Source organism: Hemiscyllium ocellatum, chromosome 43, assembly GCF_020745735.1.
Source record: "Hemiscyllium ocellatum isolate sHemOce1 chromosome 43, sHemOce1.pat.X.cur, whole genome shotgun sequence".
NCBI lineage: Eukaryota > Metazoa > Chordata > Chondrichthyes > Orectolobiformes > Hemiscylliidae > Hemiscyllium > Hemiscyllium ocellatum.
In genome coordinates this window covers 34430115-34450854 of record NC_083443.1, presented here as the reverse complement: position 1 = coordinate 34450854, position 20740 = coordinate 34430115, and the positions used below count along the sequence as shown (strand labels likewise).

Genomic DNA, 20740 nt, shown 5'->3' with positions numbered 1-20740 from the left:
AGGCAGGATATCAAGTTCTGAACTGTTCTACCATGAATTGGCTGAAGGTCTCTATCGCTCCTTACTTGGACATGATAACTGCTGAAGCTCGAGGTTTATTTGTCTGCCATACGAGCTTGCACATTCAGGCACACCACCTGGCAGAGGGGCTACACTCTGAAAGTTTGTGATTTCAAATAAACCTGTTGGACTATAACCTAGTGTTGTGTAATTCCTGACTTTGTTCACCCCAGTCCAACATTGGTACCTCCACATCATAACCAAACTTATTCAGCTCAAAAATTTCAAACTACACCTATACCATAAATCAGGAATGGCATTGACAACACTATTCTTGAGATAGCCAAAGAAAATAAATATCTTCAGACTTATCCTGTCGACCTCCAATTAAAGGAAATCACATCTGGAATGCAAGGCTCCATTCACCTCTGTTCAGGTCTTCATACTCTAATTACCCAGGAGGAAGTCTTGCCCCCGAGGCCACCTCTCCTTCCACTAAGAGTTGCCATAATCAGTTCATCTAAGACCAATACCACACTGAGCGATGCCCCCACAGCAATCCAACACAATCACTGAAAATCATTCAGCAATTTCTCTATGGCTGCTGTCTGAATCACTCAGCTATTCTCACTCCCACTTCAAAACAATTTAATCAGAAGGATGGCTATTCACGATGCTCGGTTTCTCACCTGCAGGTCAGATTCTTTTTCTGTCCCTCCCTTATTGCTGCTACTGTGGCCCTGAGGCAACATTTACAATAAAAAAAAGCAAAACAAGTAGGAAAGCTTTCTCAGATTTTCTTCAGTTTGCATAATTTTGGTCAGGTTTGTGGCGGAATTGATCTGAAATTTTACTGTCAATGTCAAAGAGCGACAAAACTGGGCTTGAGGAAGGAGGGGAGGAGTGTAAATGGGCAAAGATTACTTTTTCAACTTAACTTAGTGATGCTGCTCCCAATGAAATCATCTTCTACTTACTTGCAAAATAGTCAATCAGATCCTGCAATAAGTTGGTACGGTTGTGGGAGCAGAAATAAAATATAATTCTGTACATAAAACATCAGTTCAGCTCGTTCTCCATACAAGAATAACAAAGGCTTCCAAATAATATTGTCACATGGCTTTGAAATTACCCATACTTTTCAAAGCATTTGCCTTGTAACCTAAGATTTAACAGTTAACAGTAGCTTTAATAAAACCATTTGTGGGCATTGTAAGCAGTACTGAAAATGTGTTGCCGGAAAAGAGCAGCAGGTCAGGCAGCATCCAAGGAACAGGAAACTCAACGTTTCGGGCATAAGCCCTTCATTCCTGATGAAGGGCTTATGCCCGAAACGTTGAGTTTCCTGTTCCTTGGATGCTGCCTGACCTGCTGCGCTTTTCCAGCAACACATTTTCAGTTCTGATCTGCAGCATCTGCAGACCTCACTTTCTCCTCCATTGTAAGCAGTGTACCTGTTGCAGCAATCGCTTCAATTTCAGTATCTGGGTTTTGACAGAGGTGCAGTCATGCACCATGTGCCGCAGCGTCAGCACATCCAGCATCACAGTGTTCTCAGTCAGAGGCCGAGACGATCTCACGTGACCACTAGGAGGTCGGCAGTAACTTGCAGCCGCATGCCAATCAAAGTGGCCCACTGGAAGCTCTTGGGAAGCAGGACTCCTGAAAGAAAAAGGCCCATTATCATTTCTCACATATTATCAGAAAAATAAAACCATGAAGATATTCCTAATTATTGAATTTCCAATGACAGTGGCTACATTTACAGCTGTTGGCTAATTATCGAGTTGCAGCTCTGACATTTGATGTTTTCCAGCTACAATATACAAAATGAAACTTCATCTCAGCTTTGCTCCGTGCTCAGTCATCATCTGAATCCTGACAGAACACTCTTGCTTGGTGTAAAGATCAAGGTTGGGTGCCAATATCTTATGCAACACATATTACCCATCATGCCAAAAAGGTTGTCCCATTGCAGAGATTAACATGCATACATGTAAATAGGACACCACCAATGGATTAAGGGATAAATTCTGTTTCAACAAAATGAAATTCTGAGCACTAGTCTGCTGAATTGGAAGAAATGTAGCTTGGAATATCCAATTTGGAAGCTTTTATTTTCATTCACGGTTGTGTTCAAATCTGCACAGTCTGCATTTATGCCTAGTGTTGAACAGGCTACAAGGGACAAAATTGCCAACATTATACAATTCAAAGTGCAGATAACTGGATTTCTTCTTGCTTTATTTTTCAACACAATCAGTTGCACTCAGAACGAAAAGTAAAATTACTTTCAGTTGGAGCTCTTTTGTGCATTAAATGTCATATTCATCAACCCATTCTAAATAGTGTGGCATTTCGTCCCACTCCTTACGTTTTCTGATTTAGTTTATGATCCCACTCGAAACCACCCACTTCCACCTCGACAACATCACCCACCTCGACAACATCACCCACCTCGACAACATCACCCACCTCGACAACATCACCCACCTCGACAACATCACCCACCTCATTTCTACTTGAACTCACTGGCTGAATTTCTCATTCAAACTTTGCCTTCAGACTTCACTGATATCCGAGCACGCCTGCCAACCTCCAAACTCCTAAATTTAAACTTAAGATCCCACACCATGTAACATTCACTGCTCTATCAGCTGATATCTATAAACTATAAAATTTCCATCCCAACTCTAGAAGCTGGTGAGAGTCCAAATTGGTTTTTTTTGTCATTAACAGTGCCTCCTTGCAACGCATCCTCACATTCCACGCTGTGAATAAATTCTCTAAACTGCGGCTCTTCTCCAGCTCCTCCTTCCTTTAAGACCTTTCTTAATACCTTCTTTGATTTGATACTTCTGTCCTCACACCTGTGAAATGTACTTTTTGCATTAAAATGACAGAAATGCAAGTTGCTACTGTTGGCAGAATTAACAATCTTTAACCATGTCTGCACTGTCTGTCTGAGAAACTGAATTTTGTGGCAATCCTCCGCCTTTTCCATATAACCCTGTACATTGTTTCCATTTAAATAATCATCCAGTGCCCCCTTAAATGCCTCAATTGAACCTGCCTCTACCAATCTTACAAGCACTGCATTCCACTTGGTATCTGATTCTTTTACAAATCACTCTAACTCTGTGCCGTGTGGATCTCAATCCATTTACGAGTGGGAATAGGTTCTTTTCTCCATAATGTTTACTTTCCAGATCCATGTTGAAAACTTCTCTGATCTTTCCTCATAACTGAAGTACCTCATTACTGGAATAAACGGTGATGGTGGTGGGATAATTTAGTAATTGCAAGCCTGTGACCAGTGATGTACCATAGGGATTGGTGCTGTGACCCTTGCTGTTTGTTATTTACATTAATGACTTGGATGCGAAAATAAGTATAATTAATAAGTTTTAGGATAACATGAAAATTGATGTTGTTGATACTGAAGAGATGATCTTAGGTTCAAATTTGATGTTGATCAGCTGGTAAACTTGGCAGAGCAATGTCAGATGGAATTCAATCCTCATTAGTGTGAGTTGATCCATTTTGGGAGGTCGAATAGGGAAAGGATATACACAATGTGTGGTAGATTCCCAACAGCAACTGAGGAACAAATGAACCTTATTGTAACATCCACTGATCCCTGAAGGTGTCAGCACAGACAATCAGGGCAATGATGAAAACGTACAGGATTTTTGTCTTTATTAGACAGTGTAGAATACAGGAGAAAAAAAAGTCTTGTTACAACTTAATAAAACATTGATTAGGCCTCAGATGGAGTACTGTGTGTAGTCCTGGTTGCCACATTGTCAGAACAATGTGATTGCACTGGAGAGGAGGCAAACAAGATTCACTGGGATGTTGCCTGGGGTGAAAGGTCTCATTATGACGAGAGACTGGATAGCCTGGGTTTGCCTTCCTTGGAATAGAGGAGGCTGAGACAGGATCTAAGTGAGGTATACAAACTTATGAGAGGAATAGACAGAGTAGGTTATGAGTGTCTTGGTCCATATCTAAAACCTGAGGGCATAAGGTTAAGGTTAAGTTGAGGCAAGTCATTTAGAGGAGATCTGAAAAATAATTGTTTCACCCAGAGGGTGGTAGATATATGGAACCCGCTTAGAGGGTGATAGGGGCATGTACTCTCGCAACTGGATGAGCACTTAAAATGCCATGGCATAATAGATTATGGTTGAAGAGTGTGGTGGTGAAAAAACAAAGCTGATCAGGTAACACCTGTGGAGCAGGAGAATTGACGTTTTGAGCATAAGCCCTTCATCACAAATCCTGATGAAGGGCTTATGCTCAAAACTTTGACTCTCCTGCTCCTAGGATACTGCCTGACTGGCTGTGCTTTTCCAGCACCACACTCTTTGACTCTGATCTTCAGCATCTACAGTCCTCACTTTCTCATAGTAGGTTATGGACCAAGTGCATTTGAAATTAGTATCATTTGGTGCTTGTGGTCAGCATAGACATGGTAGGCCAAAAAGCCTATGACTCTAAACCTCATCTACACTCTCTACAATGCATTCACAGCATTTCCAGCTGAGGTGTAACCACTATCCTATTTAAGTTTAACATATCATCTCTGCTCTGGCAGTCAATATCCCCAATAATGAAGCCTAGAATACTGTGTACTTTATGAACAGCACTCTCTACCTGTCCAACATTCTTTAATGATTTATCCACATACGCATCAAATCTCTCTGCTTCTGCACACATTGCTCTGCCAAGTTTACCAGCTGATCAACACCAAATTTGAACCTAAGATCATCTCTTCAGTATCATCCATTCCAATAACCTATGTCGTTTTGAAATTCTGTACAGTTCCCTCAGTTTCCAGATTTCCCATATCCAGTGTCATCCGCAAACCTTGAAGCTCATCTCTGCACATCAAAATCTAGACCATATTTAATATTGTTTAATATTACAAGATAAGTTTGCCCCTAATTGTTTAAGTGGTATATCAATGAAATATTTCCAGCAGGAAGAATTTAACCCATCGTTTTGACAAACAATAAACTCTCTACCTCAACATTATGCAAGAAGAAACAGGTTTGATTGTTTCATTGAAGCTAGGTGAACAATCAGGCAAAAACCACAACATTTTGTACTGGACAAAAACATCACATCAAGAAATTACAAGGGAGAAAAGACAGACAAGTAACTTGCAATTTGGCTGCAATAGAATGATAAAGTAAATGGGTCACTCTAAAAAGCTGAATGAAACTTCTCAACAAAAGCTTTTTTGACGGGTACAACTACAAAATTGAAATTCTAATGAAACCACTGCTTGATAATTTTATTTCCTTTGAAGAAGGATGCGTACTGCATCTAAATTGCATGGCTGACTCTGAAGGAAACAGGATTACAAGAACTCAGTGTCTCAGTATTATTCAGAATGCACTGACTGAAAGAAAAACTATTTTGTCTCTGGGGATAATGCTTCAAGTTGGATCGCTCCCAATGCAACAGCACAGAACAGAATCATTCCTACAGGCCATTTGCTAAATCTAATTGACTTCCCATTTCTTACAGGTCTGCTATAAAATGGTTGCTGTGTCATGCTATTCAGTGATAAGGCATTAGCCTTCTGAACGACAGAAAGATTAAAATAGTGTGCACTTGGCCGAATGATTCCATCATGACACTCAATCTGTAGGATCAATTAATGTTAATATATTTATTGCAAATATTCCTCTACCTTTACAGGTAATGTGATTTAGCATAATGGAATATTGGAAAAGGCCTTTAATATTCTGACAGCATCCTTATGGTTGCCTACACAACAGGCTTTAACTCTTTAGTAGATTTGCTCTGCATCATGGGCTTCTTGAAAAATATTCTGAAGTCAAGAATATTCTGAACACCACACGACAAGAGGGGTGAGTTGAATTGACTTATTCTTACTGTTCTCTTCAGCCCACAAAAGAGATGTGTTTTTTAATTTTATAGTCCTTTACATTGTAAAAACAAGTGATGCTCTATTTCCCCAAGTCCTGTTTGTGAAGTTCAGATTAAAAATGACCCACAGCAAAGCGTTTACGGCCAAAGCAAAGTGCACTTTTCATTACTGCACTCACAAACCGGGCAAACTCTTCACACCACACATTCATATCGTCCTATCAAGGAAGAAAAGAAAAACCAAAGAATGCACAATTGTAAATTGATTAGAATTAAAGCTATTGCAATTAGTTCACACAAATTACAGGATCTAGTTGAGGTTCTTCCACATAAGCTCAGACACATTATTGCTAATGGTGCAATGGTTAAAAATTGGGTATGTGTTCATGTCACGAGGTTTTGTTATAGAAATGAGAGATATTGAGACCAGAAACATGCATTTAGTTAAGGCTGGAGCTGCTTATCCTTCTGCGATAACAAGCATACTAATAAATAAGCTGTATAATTAAAGGTATTTCAAACAAACCAGCAATTTCAGTCATATGACTGGGGGGTCAGGTTGAGGCACGCAGTTAATAAAATGGACCTGTTAACCCTTTGTCAGAAACAAAGGTGTTTTGTGGGAGATAACTGTGGAGTCAAGTAGTAATGGGTTTTGATAAACAGGTAGAGGTAGACATCTTGTCCACTAGCTTTTTATGTTGGTTTGGCTGGAATGTTCACAGAATGCAAACAGAGTTACATTCCAGGTAATCAGTTCATTTTTGTCCTAGTAATTGCTGGAAATTTCTGGAAACAGTCATCTTACTCATTCTGCGGTTCAATAGCAACCAATTTAAAATCTGACTGGAGTCCAATTTTGACAAAAATAATTTAAACAACTATATAGTTTTGTTTTTCATTAGGACTTCTGTCTTATTGTCTTTTGGGGATTACAGTAAATTAGATCAGAAAACAGAGTTTAAAACAAAACATGTAAAAGACATGAGATTTTTTTTCCAAAAATACCATTTAACCATTGTCATAACTAGACTATTGTCCTTTAAATGTAATCAAGTTCTGTTCCTAGGAACAACAGAAGTTGGAGAATAATGATTATTTTGAAGTAAGGTGAACAGCAAGGTTTTGTCAGAATCTGGGTCATGGATAGAAGCAAGCACAGCAAATTTAGCTTTCCAATGCTTCTGTGTCAATATCCAAGGTATAGATTTGGAAAAGACAGTTCTTAATTTATCCATGACTGGACTGACAGGATTTGATTGACATACCAGATAATCCTGAGCTATACTCCAAGCAGGTCATGCAGACAGAGAAAGATGATTTTGTCCTTTTAAATTCCTTTTGCTGTCCTGGAAACAGCAGTATCAATCCCAAGTTTGTGAAACCTCTACAACACCCAAATTCACTCACTATCACTTGCATCTAATCCTGACTGATGCATGGCTGGTCTCTACAGCAATCGTGATGACTCCAGATCGAGTAATTTTTGAAATCATTGAGATACTCTGTTTGACATGTTATATGCACAATGCAAGTATCCAAATCAATGCACAGTCATGTGTTTACTCAATCCTAACTTTGGAAAACTCAAACAAACTCTCAGTCAAGTTACTAACATTGTGCTTTCAGTCTGCAAAATATCTGTTGTTTATTACCCCTAGTTCCAAACATCATCAGAATCACCGCCGCCAGTCCCACCTTGCTATGGAATCCGCAATTAGATAGTTGGAGAGGCAATGGTGTGGTAGTAATAACACTGGACTAGCAATTCAGAATTTCAGGCCAATGTTCTGGGTACATGGCTTTGAATTCCACCATAACAGATGGTAATACATTAATTAATTTTTAAAAATAAATTTGTATCAAAGAGCTGGCCTGAAAGTGACTATGTAATAGTCAATTGTAAAAAAATATCTGGTCCTAATGTTCTTTAGGGAAGAAAATCTGTCATCCCTAGTTAACATTGAACATCTCTTGGGACTTTAAAGTCAGCAAATTCCTTTTGAGATGTTGTCACTGTCAAAGTTTGAAACCGCTGGTCAATTCCCTGAAACTCCTGATCTAACATCATTACACCACAAAGACTGAAATGCTTCACAGGCAAGGCCCCCTAGCTTCTAAGGGACTGCAAAATTGAGCAGGAAATCCATTTTTGCTCAAACTGTTCATCTCCCATTAACAAATGAAAAATAGAAAATTGCTCCAGGATATTGGATAAAATTATAGACAAAACTAATACTGTCATATTAAACATATTTAGTCATTATAGTATTGGCAAGATTAATGTAAAGTTCTAAAATGAGAAAATAGACGCATTGACACAGAAAAGGAAACAGCATCTTGACTGCCACTAAGGTAACAGTTGGATGTGTACATCATTCAAAACAACTTGTATGATAATACTATGGCTTTAAGAGGTGTATTTTGTCTTTTTTTATGTAGCGAGGTTGAGGCAGAGACAATGAGCAGTCCATTTCAAGCGAATAAAGTAAATAGCGTATGAGACCTTGGGTTTCTTTTTTGAATAGTTAAAACAGTAGAAGCAGCATGAATGGGCGGAGTCAGGCTGCCACTGAACCAGGGTTTCAGTTTCAGCAGTTGTTGGGGTTTTGAAGTTGGCTGTGGTACTTTAAATGCTTTACTTCTCTCTCTGCTGCCAGAATCGTATATGAGACGATCAGTTTTACCAACTTTGCCTTTGCCAAGGGTGTGTGTTCATGGGATGTTACTACAATAGAATAGTTGCTGTTTAGCAGATAAATAATCTATTAATCTGTTAAATGCTCCAATAGAGTCAAATTTATACCAATTCTTCTCTCTTCTGTTTCCATTTTAACTGGGGGGTAAAAATAAAAATAAAAAATAAAATTAAAGGCAAGTAGTGAGACCAATTGAATTGCATCCGGAACACAGCACCTTACACTTGCCTTAAAATAAGATAAAAGTTAGGATCAAGGCTATCTCCTTGATATATTTGCAGGGGGTTTGGTCTGGTCCATAACACTTGCCTGGTATGAAAAATTCCCAGGCATTCTGAAAACGTTACTTGCATTGCCTTTGTAACACATTCTGTCATCTGCCATTTACAATGTCCCATTAACAGCAAGGATCTCAACCTGTTCTTTCATATCAGAAAATGCAGAGATAAGCAGGAAATGAACTATATGTTAGAAGGCTTTATAACCATGTTTTAGCAAATCCTAAATAGGTGAAGGACCGTTTTGATTTTATTACATTTAAATATAAACCAATGAGTCCACTAGCTTGCAGCTTCATATTTTAAACTGCACATTTCAGTAGCATAAAGACAAAATTACTTGCACTATGACCACAGCAACTGTGCAGCACAATGGGAGAATTAAGCCAAATTAAAAAATATCTTTACCTCAAATCTATTGTTACTGAGCACTGGTCTTACCAGTGAGACCCACATCTTCAAATGAAATAAAGAAAAATATTTTCACTTCCATCACACTCTAAGATCTTTGGAACAGAAACTGCACCATCACCTTCACCACTGAAAATGCTTAATATGAAAAAAAAGGGAATAATCTCAATATAAGCACTTCCCTCTTGTACTTATTTATATGAAGGTATAAAATCTGATGACTAAAAGGAGATATTGGCAATTCAATTGTTGTTTTTAATGTGCATTCCCAGAGAGATGCCAGATACAGATGCCTCTAAAATGATTGAAAGGAACATTAAGCGAGTCTGGAAATAATCTGATATATTGCCTCAGCTGCAATTGGCCAAGCCAGTAAAAATAAACAGGGCAATTGCCAATCAGCATCAATAGTCAACAGCCAACACCAAAAATCCACAAGAGACTGGCCTCTGACTAGCTACTGCAAGAACCAGTACAAAATTAAAACTAGCCCAAAGTCTAATAAAGTCTCCATGGAGATAGGACTCCAGGTGCATCATGCTGACTCTCCAAATATTTTTATATTGGACAGTATGGGTCAGTTAGTACACTCCTAACTCCTATAGTGCAGCAGAGCCTTAAACATGTCTTAATCTAAAGTGGAATGGGATTAGAATTGTACCTACAATTACTGCACTATTAACTTTCCAACCTCCATGCTGTCACTTTGATGTTTAAGGGGCTCTCTTCCCATTGAAGAGTTAAAAGTTCCTCTTGAAGAAAGTGAGCACTGCAGATGCTTAAGATCAGAGCTGAGAGTATGGTGTTGGAAAAGCACAGGTCAGGCAGCATCCGAGGAACAGGAGATTCGACGTTTCGAGCATGAGTTGAGGAAGAGTTTATGCTCGAAATGCTGATTCTCCTCAGATGCTGCCTGGCCAGCTGTGCTTTTCTAGCACCACACTTTTTGACTCTGACCTCAAGCATCTACTGTCCTCACTTTCTCTTGAAAGTTCCTCTTGAGTGGTTGGCTCAGTTGCCTGGATGGCCAGATTGTGTTGTAGAGTGATGCCAACAGCATGGGTTCAGTTCCAGCACCAGCTGAGATTACCATGAAGAAAACTCCTTCTCAATGTCTCCTGTCACCTAAGGCATGGTGACCCTCGGGTTAAACCACCACCAGTTGTCTCTCTCTCTCTCTCTCTCTCTGGTGAGGGAATAGTCTTATGGTCCAGTAAGACTATAGCGATTTTACCTTTTATCGCCCATATCCAGCACCAAAATTTTTCTAAAGGTTCTTCTGTTTAAAAAAAACTGTTGAGATTTCCATTACTTTTGGCAATGCTTGTATTGCACACACAATTAGAAAGCTTTGCCCAACCAATTATCAATTCTACATTTCTGTTTGATTTCTGCAGCTGAGAATAACAGAATTGTTGGCTCACAGAATGCTCTGCAAACAGAATTAAGAAGTAGAGTTTTGCTGCTCTGTCAACAAAATATCAGGATTGTCAACGTCTCAGGATTTTCAATGTAAAGAAAAAAGGTAGAGGAAGAAACAATATGTCTAAGGCAACACTACTTTTGTTTTAATGGTAAACTGTTCCCATGACTGCACTGCATTCTCCAGGGCCTTGGTGAGATCACACCTGGAGTGGTGTGTGCAGTTTTGGTCTCCTTTTCTGAGGAAGGATATTCCTGATGACCAAGGAATCCAGAACCAGGGGTTCGAGTTGAAGATTTTGGGGTGGGCCAATTGCGACTGAGATGAGGAGAATATTTTCACCAGAGAGTGGTGAGCCTGTGGAATTTTCTGCCACAGAAAGCGGTTAAGGCCAAAATATTCAATGTTTCCAAATAGGTGTTTGGTATCGTTTTTGGGGCTAAAATATTGAAAGATATGTGGAGAAAGCAGGAACAGGGGACTGAGTTGGATGATCAGACATGATCGTGCTGAATAGCAGAACACACTTGAAGGGCAAAAGAACAAAGAAAATTTACAGCCCAGGCCCTTCAGCCCTCCAAGTCTGAGCAGATCCAAATCTGCTGTTTAAACCTGTCGCCCAGTTCCCAAGCATCTGTATCCCTCTGCTCCCCAACTACTCATCTGTCCAGACGCATCTTAAATTAATCTACCATGCCTACCTCCACCACCTCTGCTGGCAACGCGTTCCAGACGCTCACCACCTGCTGTGTGAAATACCTGCTACATGTATCCCCCTTAAATTTTTCACCTCTCACCTTGAAAGCATGACCTCTCGTTATTGAATCCTTCACCCTGGAAAAAAGCTTGTCTCTATCCACCCTGTCTATAACCTTCAGGATTTTGTAAACCTCAATCAGGTTCCCCCCCTCAATCTCCTTTTTTCTAATGAAAACAAACCTAACCTCTCTTCATAGCTAGCACCTTCCATACCAGGCAACATCCTCGTAAACCTTCTCCGCACCCTCTCCAAAGGGTCACCATTTTAGTAATGTGGTGACCAGAACTGTACACAGTATTCTAAATGTGGCCGAACCAATGTCTTGTACAATTTTAACATGACTTTCCAGCTCTTATAGGTTAAAAAATGAGGTCTGCAGATGCTGGAGATCACAGCTGAAAATGTGTTGCTGGTTAAAGCACAGCAGGTCAGGCAGTATCCAAGGAATAGGAAATTCGACGTTTCGGGCATAAGCCCTTCATCAGGAATGAGGAGAGTGCCCTTCATTCCTGATGAAGGGCTTATGCCCGAAACGTCGAATTTCCTATCCCTTGGATGCTGCCTAACCTGCTGTGCTTTAACCAGCAACACGTTTCCAGCTCTTATACTCAATACCCCGTCCAATGAAGGCAAGCATACTAATTGTCTTCTTGACCACTCCATTCACCTGTGCAGCAACCTTCAGGATACAAAGGGCCTATTCCCATTTCTATTTTCTATCTTTCTCTAAAAAGTTTATTGTCTCATCTAATGAAATGTGTAAAAATATACATTAAACCAGAAGTAAATGTTGTTTCTTGATATAGAATAAATTTAGGAATAAGAACGACTAGTTTGGTTTTAGATCGTTAAAAGGTTACATTATTGAATTCCTTGAGGTGATGCTTCTTTTCAAGAAAGCTGGTAACGGAATTTAAGTGCAACATTCACATCATTTAAATATCTTCGGTTCAGTCTACAGAAGTGATACAACTAAATTTGAAACAGTTTAATGTTTATTTCTTTAATTTTATTCAGAAGAAATAAACTGACTTGAGTAGGTATACTTACGGTTTAAGTATTCACATGTTGATGAGTATGGGTTTAGCAAGCCACTAAATTTTAACTGAGTGGCACATTAATTATAGAGAAATAAATTCTTCAGCTGTATAATTGCTCATTTTTACTGATTTGAACCTATGTTGCTTATTAGATATTCATAAGGATAGAATAGGTTGACAATAAATGCATTACAACCTGCATTAAAATCAGTTAAGTACTTTGGAACTCATGTCAAACTTATACAATAGGAAACCTGGCAGCCGAATCGTGTAAAGCAAGGTTTTACAATGTTGATGACCAGATAATATATTTAAAGCTCATTGAAGGATAAATATTTGCCATGAAACAGGGGGAAAGCCATGAGGCCACAGGATAGAGGAGAAGGAGTTCATTCAGCCAGCTATGTATAATCCTTTACTCAATGAGATCATGGCTGATCTGATAATTCTCAGCTCCACTTTTTTGCCTTTACCCTGCAACCTTGATTATTTACTGATTAAAAATCTGCCTTTCTCAGACTTGAATATAATTAAAGACTCAGCCTTAACAGTCCTCTGCGGTAAAGAATTCTACACATTCAATTACCTTTTGAGAGAAGAAATGCCACCTCCTTTCTTGCTTAAATGGGTAATCCCTTACTTTGAGATTATGCCCTCTGGTCCGAAAACTCTCCTACAAACAAGATGAATCGCTTAGCACCTACCCTATCAAGCCTCTAAGAAGCACAATCTTTTAAAAACGTGCCATAACATCATTTACACCCACCTTAGAAGACAGAAGTGTCTAATTTATTGTCATAAAATTGAGCTTTTGCAGCATTTGCTCCCTCAGCACTGATTTTCCAACACTACAGTATTCCCTCAGCATTGCACTTCCAATAAATTGCAGTGTTCCCTCAGCACTTCCCCACAGAGTAAATTTTTTTCAGGTACTGCTTTTTGACAGCAGCTTTCTTTGATTATTCTCTCTCCAATAATGCAGCACTCCCTCAGCACTTCCTCTCCAACACTGCAGCAGTCCTGCAATACTGCCTCCTGACAGTCCAACTGTCTTTCACTCCCGTCTCCCGCCAACAGTGCAGCACACCATCGACTCACTACTGTTCCTCTGACAGTGCAGTGGTTCCTCAGAACCATTCCTCAAATGTTAATTGCTCAAGGTATAAAAGCAGAGAAGTAGTGCTGCAATGTACAAGACATTAGTAATACAGCATTTGGAGTATTGTGTACAGTCTTGGTCTCCTTACTTGAGGCCAAGTGTAGTTATATTGGAGGCTGTTCAGAGGAGGTTCACTAGATTGATTCCAAAGATATGGGGTTGTCTTATGAAGAGAGGTTGAGCAGATTAATCCTATAGTCTCCGAAGAATGAAAAGAGATCTAAATGAGGTAGATAAAATATTGAAGGCGTTTGACAAAGTAAATAGAAAGGGTGTTCCTATCAAAGAATGAGAGGTCACAATTTTAAGAGAAGGGGAAGCAGATTTAAAACAGAGCTGAGGCAAAGTTCATGAACCTGTGGAATTGAGTACCCCAGGGTATGGTGGGGAGTGGAAGATTGAGTAAATTTAAGGTGGCTATGGTCTAATTTGCAATTAATAAAGGGCTGAAGAGGTATGCCAGGAAAGTGGAGGTGGAGAGGAGATCAGGCATAATGGTATTCGAATCACAGAATCCCTACAGTGTGGAAATAGGCTATTTAGCCCATCAAGACCACACTGACCCTCCAAAGAGTATCCCACCCATACCTACCCCTACCGTATCCCTGCAACCCCCATAGCTAGCCTACCTAGCCTACACATCCCTGGACACGAAGGGGAAATTTAGCATGGCCAATCCATCTAACCTGCACATTTTTGGACTGTGGGAGGAAACCCATAAGAAGCCCACACAGACATGGGGAGAATGTGCAAACCCCACAAAGACAGTCACCCAAGGATGGAATTGAACCTGAGTCCCTTGTGCTGTGAGGCAGCATAGTTAACTACTGAGCCATTGTGCGATGGCTCAAGGGGGCTGAATGGCCTACTCCTTCCTATTCCTAGTTCTTATGTTCTGTGACAGAGCAACATTCCTTCAGTATCGAACCCATCCTGTACTAATATGGCACACAGAAGTAATGTTGATGTAAAATATAACGATACTTTTGACAAAAATGCATTGTGAGCTGGTCAGACATCTTAACCCAAAGCTTAAAGTTTGCTCAAGAGAACATGTTCTTCAAGAGTTATAAGGTAAGTTGCCCAAACAGTTAACACATAGAATTTGTTTCATACATGCCCTGAAATTACTGCAGCTCAATCAGTGCCTCAGAAGTAAGGGAAACCAGTTGAAAAAGCTTGTCTTTCGATCACGAATTTTACTGAGGAATTTCACATGCAATGCAGAACTGCTAAGCGATATTCCTGCCAAATACAGTAACCATTCTGCAAACTGCAAGGTCCCACAAACACTGGTGAGATGATTGAGCAGTTTAGCTTAAATGTGCCCGTGAACACAGACCAAAATCTTTGATTAACATTTTGTTTTAAAAATAGAGCATCTGGCATAAAGCATTCCCAAACTGTCGTGGTGCTGTTAACCTAGACTAAGTGTCCAAAGTCCTGTATTGGATTGCCCACATGAATAATTAACAATCCCTTTGAGGTGCTTACTTCATTTAATGTAATCATGAATACAATTAGTTGCTGAAGATTTTGACTCGGTAATCATTATGATGTACATTTTAGGACAAAAGATGCTAAATTATGATAAATGACCTAGTATTGTCCCATCAGTACTCAAAGGGATTGCAATTCCAAAATCTGGAATAAGATGGGTTGTGCTGAAGTATATTAATATTTGAGGTTTGCACTTTGTTACTTGCAGTGTCAAACCAAGAACTACAAATAAAAACTCCCTTTTCCCATCTTTAATAGAATAGTATGTGTCACTAGAATGATGCATTGTTTGTAGATAAAACACGCTGGGTTAAATGACCCCACAGATCTCAAATACAAGAAAACAATGTTTGTAATGTGGACAGAATGCACTTGGCTTATCTACCAACAGATTAAACTGCTCAAGTAGAGAATAAAATCTAACTTTTTTTTAAACAATGTCACGAAATATTTTTGAAAAAAAAGGATAGAAAGGGAACAGGTGGTGATCATTCACACCATCAAGCTTACTCTGCCATTTGTGATCATGGGTGATAGGGAAAAAATAACCAGCCACTTATTTCATACAGGCACTTATAGCATAGAATGAGACCATTTGGCCCACTGAGCCCATGCTGGCTACGGAACAGGGAACGGTCTGTCCCACTCCCTCACTTGATCACTGTAATGCTGCAAGTTCATTTTCTTTAAGTGCTGATGCAATCTCCTTTTGAAATCATTGATTGTTTCCACTCCCACTACTCTCATGGGCAGCAACTTCTAAGTCATTACCATTTTAGCAGAATATCCCCCACCTTTTGATTCTAATCTTGCAACTGGAAACCTCTATTTCTGGAATTCTGCACCTTCAGATTAGATTATTTTAGATTAGATTAGATTATTGGAAATAAGTCCACACCGAAGCGCAACCCACCCAGACCCGTTCCCCTACATTTACCCCTTCACCTAACACTACAGCAATTTAGCATGGCCAATTCACCTGACCTGCATATTTTTTGGACTGTGGGAGGAAACCCACGCAGACATGGGGAGAACGTGCAAACTCCACAGTCAGTCGCCTGAGTCGGGAATTGAACCCGGGTCACTGTGCCACCGTGCCGCCCACAAAGGACCTTCACATCGTTCCTCATGTGGAGTGACCAAAACTAGATACAATACTTTATTTGGGACCTAACAAAGATTTCAGAGATTCACCATAATTTCCTTACTTTGTACTCCTTTTTTTTAACATTACTCAAGGGTGGGTGAATGTGTTACCTATGAATACATTTAAAGCTGGGATAGATGGATTTCTGATCTCACAAGGAATGGAGGAATATGGGAGTGGCCAGGTAAGTGGGGTTGAAGCCCAAGATCAGCTTTGATCATGCTAAATTGCAGAGCAGGCTGGACAGGCCATATGGTCTCCCCCATTCAATCCCTCTTCATGGCGCCCAACATCTCATTTGCTTTGTGTGACCATTCTTTTGCCATATGACCCCACCCTTCTGCCAAAATGCATCACTTCTGTATTAAAGTCCACCTACCACAGGCCATTCTGCTAACCTCTCCATGTCCTCCTATCGGCCATCAGGATCTTCCTCATTGTTACTTCTCCAAGTTTTGTACTGCTACATTTTGAAATTCTATTGTTTTCCAATTCAAGTTAGTTTCATGTAAAGTCACCACAGCCCTGGTGGGCCATAGGCTGATCTCTCAGTAGACTGGTGGTGAATTTAACCTGAGGGCCACAATGCCTCAGATAAAGGAAGGGGTTGAGAAGGAACAGACCTTCATGACAATCTCAGCCAGTGCAGGAATTGAACTTACACAGTCGGTGTTATTCTACATTGCAAACCATCCAACCAACTGAGCTAAATGACTCCCACAATTTATGCACCAGTTCCTATATGAGCATTTTATTCCTTTCCATTATTTAAGAATATTCAGATTTGTCTAAAGCTTTATCAGCATTAATACAGCTAAATAATGTTTCTCAACTCCTCTGGCACCAGAAAGAACTTTTTCCTCAGTAGCTTACTCAAAATATTTTTGTAAGTCACAGGTAGATAGAAGAGTGAAGAAGGCGTTTGGTATGCTTTCCTTTATTGGTCAGAGTATTGAGTACAGGAGTTGGGAGGTCATGTTGCAGCTGTACAGGACATTGGTTAGGCCACTGTTGGAATATTGCGTGCAATTCTGGTCTCCTTCCTATCGGAAAGATGTTATGAAACTTGAAAGGGTTCAGAAAAGATTTACAAGGATGTTGCCAGGGTTGGAGGACTCGAGCTATAGGGAGAGGCTGAACAGGCTGGGGCTGTTTTCCCTGGAGCGTCGGAGTCTGAGGGGTGACCTTATAGAGGTTTACAAAATTATAAGGGGCATGGATAAGGGGTCAGGGAGTCAAGAACTCGAGGGCATGGGTTTAGGGTGAGAGGGGAAAGATATTAAGGGGACCCAAGGGACAACCTTTTCACACAGAGGGTCGTATGTGTATGGAATGAGCTGCCAGAGGAAGTGGTGGAGGCTAGTTTAACTGCAACATTTAAGAGGTATTTAGATGGGTATGTGAATAGGAAGGGTTTGGATGGATATGGGCCGGGTGCTGGCAGGTGGGACTAGATTGGGTTGGGATATCTGGTCAGCATGGATGGCTTGGACTGTAGGATCTGTTTCCATGCTGTACATCTCTATAACTCTATGACTTAACAAGCTCATATTTGTAATTAATTAGTGAATAAGTTAATTAAAAAGGGAAATGTTCCACAATATTATGGAAAGATGCTTCATTATACCGATCTCTCTTAGAGGTGAAGAGGTCCATGCTTAGAAATGCATCAAGAATAATGTTTGTTTCTTTATGTTTAACTAATCATCAGTTTATTAGAATCACTCATAATTAACAACTGCTTGGGAAAAGCTAAAATCAGAATACCAAGGATTCATAGACTAGACAATCTAATGGCAAAAGGTGGAGAATGCTGAACAGATTGGAGGACAACAAACCTGGACCAATTTGAATCAGCATCCCTCATTCATGTAAATCAGCTACACTTTATGATTGAACACTTGCCAGTAAAGTACTGGAAAGATACACAATTGTTTGTGCAGTTATGTCTCCTGTGGTAGATCCACAGATTTATTCATAAAGATACAAGATCAATAGCGTCTGGTGTGATTTAGCAGTAAGCGTGTTCAATGAGCTTATCAGTGTGATAATTGTCTTAACTCATTGTATCAAAAATCCCATTTCTCAATATTCTTAAAATTAGAATTATTGCAAAACAACACTGACTTCTATCTGCCTGTCATCACCTGATACTCTGTTGCCAAGCAGCAAGAATATTATATACAGAAGTATATTTTTAATACAAAATCTTTGAGATCCATTTGCTGAAATAATTAATTTGTTCAGGCCCTTTGAATGTCATCAATGCCCCTTACATTCACTGTGCCCTCACGTTCAATTTAGTATCACCTGGAAGCTGACTTTCCTTCAAATCAACGCAAAGTAATCTAAGTACTTTGCACAATTGTGTATCATGAACCGATTTTGTAATAAATTATTCTCTACCATTAAGGTAATATAAACAGGGGACCAGAGCAGTTTCCTTAAAAATTGTGTGGCCTATAAAGGGAAGGAGGTTTAGTTACTCAAAGTTCTTGTGTACTTTCAGCTTTGATAAGACTAACTGCAAACTATTTGAGAACATCATAAGTTCCTGAATTGAGGTCATAACTATGTAACAAATAAACCTGACTATATTATACTCAAAATGTTTTTAGTATGTGAAGACCACTGTATTCACCACCATTTTCAATAAATTATGCTGCTTTGCTTTTAAATTTGTTGTGAAATCTTACACTCCCAATGAGGTTCGGCAGATGCAACACAAAGATCGCTTGCAAACTCTTACACTTGCTTTCTCCGGAACCATTGTTGCCCTGCAGACTTTTACAAATGCTGTTAAAAATGTTGATTGCTAGTTTTATACCTGAAAAGTTTTAGCTGTAGCAGGAATTTACCTCTGTTTTGTAACTATATAAAATCTTAGTATTTTAATACCTTGATTATAGTTTATCTTTACAGCAGATCCTGCTGTACCCAAGTACTGTGGGCTAGATACAGACTGGTATTTGAAGTCAATGGTGTAGAAGTAGAGAAGCTCAGGCCAGGCACCTTTCACTGCCACGGATTTGTAACATGGAGATCATTGCGCCTCTTGCCACAGATCACTGCAAACCATGATTGCTATTATGGCAGAAGAAATGCACAACATCAATCCTGATAGTACGTCTGTGGACACATCATATATCATGTAGCCGAGATGCACAGCTTAAACTCCCATTCTCCTTCAGAGGAGCTAAGTGAATTGTAAGCAGAGGGCAGTGATAAATCTTTGTTCAGCGCTTCCCAACTGTAAGGTAACTTTATAAGGAGGGTCATGTATTAGAATGATTTATGGAGCCATCAACATGAACAACAGGATCAAAATGTTCCTTGCCAAGAAGGTCACGACAAAACATTTGGAACATTTTAATAAAAGCTAAAGATATGATGAACGAAGTATTTTTGAACTGAAAAGCTTAGGCATTGATACCTATTTAATCAGATCGAGAGTTGACTTCCATTCTTCAGGCATTAACTTCAAGTAAATTACTATTAGCAGACAAAAAGTGTAAAATATTATAATCAGTTAGACTGGATATCTGAAAATAGATTCATTGTCAGCCAGCTGAGATTTCTTTCATTGGAATTGTTTGTTTTCACAAAGGGTTTCCAATCAGAACTCAAACTGGAACTCATTGCCCATCAGGTGATAGAAGCAGAGACAGACACAAGCAATGGTTTCAAAAGATAATTGAATCAGCAAAACATAATTGAATAAACATTTGAGGGGATAATAAAAAAACTTGTAAGTCTTTGGGGAATTGGAATTAGAGGGTCATTCTAAAGAGAACCAATATATACTCAACAGGCCAAATGGCTTCATTCCAAATAGCAATAACTCAACAACAATCCTTTCTTACTTTCTAAAATGCCATTAAAGTTCTGTTGTGTACATGCCATATTTTCTGTTACTTGGCTTTTTGTGATGTCCAATCAGCCCATACTACCAAAGATAACTTTGAAATTCATAAAAACTTGAAACTCAAATATTCTAAAAAATTTAGGGTGTAGGTTTGCTTGCTGAGCTGTAGGTTTGATATCCAGACGTTTCATTACCTGGCTTGGTAACATCATCAGTGGCGACCTCCAAGTGAAGCGAAGCTGTTGTCTCCTGCTTTCTATTTATATCTTTCTCCTGGATGGGGTTCCTGAGGTTTGTGGTGATGTCATTTCCTGTTCATTTTCTGAGGGGTTGATAGATGGTATCTCGATCTATGGGTTTGTTTATGGCGTTGTGGTTGGAGTGCCAGGCCTCTAGGAATTCTCTGGCATGTCTTTGCTTAGCCTGTTCCAGGATAGATGTGTTGTCCCAATCAAAATGGGTGTTTTTTTTTCATCTGTGTGTAGGGCTACGAGGGAGAGAGGGTCGTGTCTTTTTGTGGCTAGCTGGTGTTTGCGTATCCTGTTTGTCCTATG

General features: G+C 39.5%; 1 protein-coding gene across 2 annotated transcripts in view; it reads right to left on the bottom strand.

The window, feature by feature from the left end:
* LOC132834988 (serine-rich coiled-coil domain-containing protein 2-like) overlaps positions 1–20740 on the bottom strand; it is a 636764-nt gene that overhangs the window by 204161 nt on the left and 411863 nt on the right. For both annotated transcript variants that reach the window (XM_060854168.1, XM_060854169.1), the window contains exon 7: positions 1455–1662. In XM_060854168.1, coding sequence (XP_060710151.1) covers positions 1455–1662 — 208 coding nt within the window. The remainder of the gene's footprint in view (positions 1–1454; positions 1663–20740) is intronic.